This window comes from Pteropus vampyrus, unplaced genomic scaffold, assembly GCF_000151845.1.
Source record: "Pteropus vampyrus isolate Shadow unplaced genomic scaffold, Pvam_2.0 Scaffold37, whole genome shotgun sequence".
Classification (NCBI taxonomy): domain Eukaryota; kingdom Metazoa; phylum Chordata; class Mammalia; order Chiroptera; family Pteropodidae; genus Pteropus; species Pteropus vampyrus.
The window spans coordinates 4,846,573-4,852,792 of NW_011888818.1; the positions used below are offsets into that span (position 1 = coordinate 4,846,573).

The 6,220-nt window shown below is 34.4% G+C and overlaps 1 protein-coding gene across 3 annotated transcripts in view; it reads left to right on the forward strand.

The window, feature by feature from the left end:
* The window catches only part of LRRTM4 (leucine rich repeat transmembrane neuronal 4), a 674,925-nt gene extending 670,980 nt beyond the window's left edge, over window positions 1–3,945 (forward strand). For all 3 annotated transcript variants that reach the window (XM_023529437.1, XM_023529438.1, XM_011358078.2), the window contains one exon: window positions 2,747–3,945. In XM_023529437.1, coding sequence (XP_023385205.1) covers window positions 2,747–2,968 — 222 coding nt within the window. In that variant the 3' untranslated portion in view covers window positions 2,969–3,945. The remainder of the gene's footprint in view (window positions 1–2,746) is intronic.
* The last annotated feature ends 2,275 nt before the right edge of the window (window positions 3,946–6,220 follow it).

Below are 6,220 nucleotides of genomic sequence, written 5' to 3' on the forward strand. Positions count from 1 at the left end.
TAAAATAGTACTTGCTGACAAATATTTCATGTCTTGACCTATACTGATTTACAGGAAGAGATCTATATGGGTAAGGAAAAATAAAAACTATTTGGAGTAGACCTGACTTGAAATTTAGTATCTATTAATTCAGCCACATTGTCTTATAGTTAGTGCCTTGCTCTCATTGTCGGCACAGAAACTAGTGTCTAATGTCTAAAGCATCTCTGTATCAATCACAACTTTGACTTAGTATGTATATTTTTCAGATTTTTTTGAGAACAGAATTATATAGGCAAGGTAATACCAACATTTTGTTTGATAAGAAATTAACTTTTTTATTATTTCATAAAGATTTACTGAAAATAGTGTTTGAATTTCATTAGAAGTCAATGTGCCTCTTCCTAAACACAGAGCAATATATATATTTAAATTTCTCATTCATTAAGAAAAACAGTGAAGTATATGAGTTAAGAAAAAAGAATAGTAAAAACAAGATGAGAATTTATCCAGGCTATTGCTGATCACATGAAAATAAACTGTAATCTGAATATATGCTTTGATTATTTTTTACAAGCATCCTGTACGGTGATTCCTAGTATAAAAAAAATCACAATATGACTCAGTAGACACAAACTCATATGCACACACACACATTTGAAACAAAATTTTTATGAAACAACTTATTCACATGATATATTCTGATACTTTCTATTCTAATTAATTTAATTTCAAACATGTTTATCTGGATTCACTAAATTAATTTTATGGCCTGCTAATGAGTTGTGATCTGCTGTAGAAAATATTTCTTTAATTTATACCTTTTAAAATGTGAGGAGGTAACTTTTATCATAGAAAGTATGGAGGTGTTAAAAATATAATTCTCATATAAACAGATAGTGAATTTGTGTCACGATTTTATTTAACATATTAATGAAGTTACCAGGAAGAAAACACTAGACCTAGTTTGAAGAGCATTTCAGGAATGGATATATATAGTAATAGGAGGAATGGATTCTGCAAATAAGTTTTTAGTTAGATATAAGATGGGATCTCTTCCTACAGACCAATTAAGCCATAAGGCTTTTCCAGGTTAACTTCTCCACCAAATTATAAAATCATAACAATTTATCAATTCCTACAGTTTAACTTAGAGAAAGAGTTAGATCTAGCCCACTCAAAAGACAATCTATCAGTTATTTTTAAATAACTATATAAAGAAGTACTAACTAAATATAGTTATTAAGTTCATGCAAAAGCTAAAATATAGGGCCATAGTATAACAGAGACAGCAGCTTCAGGAAATAACTATCACCCTTACATCTGTAGGACTAAGGGACTAAACAAATATACTGGAATCATTAAACTCAAAAGTTTAGAGGAGGAGCTTTGTGGAGATAAACCTCAGACTTACCTCGTTCTGGAGTCTCTGAGGGAGACAGGATGAGATAAAATGTTGAAAACACTGCAAACGTTGGAAAGACCACAAACTGGAAGTGCCTGCTGTTATGGGAGGACTCGGCTACAGCCAGAAGGAAGTGTTGTTGAGAGCAGAAGAAGCAGAGAGGAAGCCCACCATGGGAGCAGTTTCCTCTATCCCTTGTAGCCTTGAATCTCCTTCCAGTGGTCCCCATGGGCAAAGTCTAACGGGGAGCAGCAGATCAAACAGAAATGGAATTTGCAAAGCCCCAGCCCAGCACCATAAAGCCAACTAGAGAAGTGGAGTTGGAGCCTAGAGACAACAGTTTAAACTGTCACAGCCTCAAACCTTCCAGGACAGTGAAGTGTTTGCAAATTTATCATCTGCGGACTGTTAATTAAGAGTGTCAGATTGGATCTAATGGGTTATGAGAAATGCTCTAGCATGATATCAAGAATTAAGCAGTCATCATTTTCTTTTTTCTAAGCTTGGGAGATTTTTTTTTTATCAGAAATTTATGATTCAATCAAAAGCTGCATAGAGAATCAAACATACTCTAATTTGAATATTTTCAGTTTTTCCTATTAATGGATTTCTGTAAACCATTATTCAGGGCTATAATTCTAAAATTAAACATATATTTGGCTTTTTGCTTAAAATCAGTTACATTACATATTATGAACACATAGATGTACCCACTTTCGTGATTATAGAGTTATTTTGGCCAAATTTTGTAGAATTGATAGAAATAATCTATGGGAAATCGTGATTCATTCTTAAAATTTTAAATAAAGTTATATATGCCCATAAAGATTTCAATTGTATATAAAGATTTTTTTAAGTAAAAAACTCAATATATGTTTACATTTATATTTACACAAAATAGATCATACTACACATTCTTTCACCATCTTTTTTTCACTTATATCATATCTTGACACATTACAACAGATTACTACTCCCCAAGCTTTATATTATCTGTATCCAAAGGTATGAACGTACATAATATGTTTTAAATTCCTTGTTGATGGCAATTTAGGGTTTTTATAACTCTGTTGTGATAGATAGATATAGATAGATAGATAGATAGATAGATAGATAGATAGATAGATAGATAGATGATAGATGATTTTTATATGCAAAGTGTATATATACACATTTAAAGATATAGACACAAAACTATCAGTTAAGTACTAATAATCATTATTTTGTTTAATATTTATTAAGAGTTGAATCAGCAGTTGATGACTTAAAACTGCAAGAAAGAGAACAAAATACAATCTGAGTATCATCCTCTTATTTTTCCAAAGTATTTTTATAATCAGTCCTTCTCTTTATCATATCCAGATACCACACCACGTGAAGCCCTTGCCGTATTACAGCTACGACCAGCCGGTGATTGGGTACTGCCAGGCTCACCAGCCGCTCCATGTCAACAAGGGCTACGAAGCAGTGTCCCCGGAGCAGGACGATGCCCCCAGCCTGGAGCTCGGGCGTGACCACAGCTTCATCGCCACCATCGCCAGGTCGGCAGCACCGGCCATTTACCTTGAGAGATTAACAAACTAACGAGAAAGCGACTCCTCACTGGGGGACTCGACGTGGGGGACCGGCAGGCTTTTGTCTTAAAGGCGAATGGGTGTCCAACATCGCGCAATCGCGCCGGTTCATCGTTCTTGTTAAAACATTTATGATACAGAGGAAAGAAAATCAGAACTGCGTAAAGAGGGTAGGCGCACCTGCAGCATAAACGGGAGGACTACAGACCTTTCTTGGCTTTAAAACATACAACAAACAAACAAAAATTGCTCCTGGATGTAAATAGTAAAAGTGTTGAGTTCTTATAAAAATAGATTTCACCCTAGCTATATATAGGTTTGTTTGTATATTTGCTTTTTCTACACTGCATGGTTGCTGGGCTGGAGAACCAGAGGGCGGGGGAAAAAAACCTGGGGCGGGTGGGAATTTGGGGAAATGGTATGGTTTTCCTTGTTAGATGTGTGTAACTCTCAGACTTTACTTCAGTTGCTTTATTTCCTTTTTTCCTTTTAAAATGCTGTCTGTCCTAGTTTGTTTTGTTTTATTTTTATTTTTTTCTTGGTCAAGTGATTCTGTTTCCAGTTCTAAACATGGGCATTCGAGTTTATATTGTACCAAAAGAAAATTTGCTTTACGACAGACGGCAAAGAAACAGAGTTGACCACAAAGAACTGCTGGAATGAAAATCCGATAGGATCTGGATGAATGATCCTTCCAGACACACGATATACACAATGTGAAGAATTTTGATTTTCTCCTATTGGTGGTCCTAGCTGTGCGTTTTCACAGTGTAAGAAGTCTGGAAAAGGGACCTGTGAAGACCTGCATTTGAAATGACCAACAGAAACACTCTTACGTGGACTAGGAGTACAGGAAGAACAGTGATATTGTGGTCAATGAATGAAACTGCCAAGCTGACAAATTTCTAAACACAAGATTATGTGTAACATTGCTTTTCAATTATCAACTAGTTTTTGTGTAGTTTTTATCAATAAAAGAAAAAAAATGTTTGAAAAATAAATATATCATTTTGTGGTCGGTAAACCACAACCCACCTAATGTTGAGTGCTTTATATACATATTGTAAAATCCTTCTAGCCTATATCAGGGCAATTCAATAAGAATCAGTCGGTGTCTATCAATTGTCTGTGTGTTTTACCACCAGGTAGAGAGGTCTTACAAGGCATAGAAAGAAGTATGAGATGTATCTCATGCACTAACTCGTTTCACAATTATTTTTAAGACATACGATGTAACTCAAAACTATATAACAACATGAAAAAAAAAGAGTAAGTATCTATGGAAGTTGGAAGTTGTATGAAAATTTAGGAGAGAAAGAACTGTGTGGAAACTGATTACTATCTGAAGGAACCATAGTGATCGCCCACATTTTTAACCAAAGATATAAATATGCACACATAGGCTGAGCCATTTTCACTTGACTTCCTTAGTGCTTCCTTAGCAATGTCTCAACAATTCTTAGATTCACTATGGATATTATCCTAACCTAGCCACTGGTCTAATTTGCCTAGTTCTAGTTTTAAAACAAAATAAAATTATAGAATTATATCATCCTTTGTTAGGTCAGCTTTTGCATTCTGAAAGGTGCTAGTATATAGTGGTGTCAGTGGATTTTCTACAGAAATAATTTGATAGCTGCCCTCCATTTAATTCCAAATTCCACTAAAATATTAATAAAAGAGACGCATATATTTTTGCATCAAAATAAACTATCACAGAGTACTGAGCATGTTTATTTTTTTCTCAGTCATTCTGTTTTATTACAATTTTAAATTATACTTGAAGTAAAATTCTATCTTGACAAAAATATTATGTCATAATAAAGAAAATTCTATTGAAGAGAGTTTTTCACATTTGAACACAGGGCTACTGCTCCCAACTCTGGTAATTTTCCTATTAACATTTACAAACTAGATTATTATACCTGGGTATCCCTCCTAACCATTTAAGTAGAATGAATTGACTATGAATTTAAAAGTTAATTTCTTGGCATTGTGATTTTTCTTTTAAAAACTATTCAATATAGTTGTCGCAGAACATTTTGGAGTGTCTTCCCAAATACAAGGATTCTTCTCTTAACCTTTCCTTCCTTCTTCATCTATCCAACATCACCCATGTATCTCACTTGCCGCCCTACCCCTGCACTAGAAGCCATACCTGAAAACACTTGATAAAAATTGGCTTAAGTCAACTATTTATTTTGTTTATTTCTGTTTCTTATAAGCAAAAGAGTCCTAAGTCAACAATGTTCTTCATGTTATTTAAAACTGCTGTATTTAGCCAACAGTCACCTCAAATCTAAGGAGACATAGTGAATTGCTGGCAAAACAGGCAGCATTATGAAAATGCTATGCCCTCTGAATATGAAAACTTTCAAAAAGCTTTTAAAAAAGGTATCATTTGCATATGCCAGAAGAAATTTACATTAATCTTTGGAAAGCTATTGATGATTAAACAAAAAATAAAACAAACAAAACCCTCAAAACAGCATTGCTTGATTAGGCTTGGAAAAGCCCTTAATTGGAAAATTCAGGCTTGATATTGTGCAAGGAGTCAGGTAGGTTTTTAGAGAAAATAGCATCTTGAAAAAAAGATAGTGATATTTCAAGAGAGGACTTAAGAACCAAATATTGGATTATTGATTGCTCGTACCCCAAAGTCAATCACATCTATGCTGACAGCCTGATATAACCAAGAATACAAGACTTCTGTTAGTCGTCCTCAGGCTAAATTATTGCCTGGGGGCCCCCCCAACAATAGGGAGCTAATGTGAGTAAATTTGTCCATGCAAGTCATTTGTTTCACCATTTCTGAGTCATTAAAGTGTTTTTGCTGTGCAAAATGATTACCTAGTGTCCCCTCTCCCTCAGTCCTTCAACTAGAAAGAGTGTTTGTAATTTCAAATTATGACCTTATTAGAATGTGCCATCTAGTGAGGCAAATGGTAGGCATGGTATCGTCTCTGTGTGCACGAGGGGGGGCGGGGCGGAGGTATGTCACACCTCTACACGCATTTTGAATTTTTGTTTACTCTGGGTCTAACATAAATATTTTTCACTGTCTTTTAAAAGTCAGGGATTAATTTGATCCTACTTATTTTTTATGTTGAAATGTTAATGAGCTCTCTCAAAGAAAGTTATGCTTCATTTCAAGACTATCCTAATTAGTAATTTGATTTTATACTATAATAATTATTGAACCTCTGAAGGCTCTGTGGGTTGAGGAATATCCTGGAGTATTTATAGAGCAAGGACATTAAAA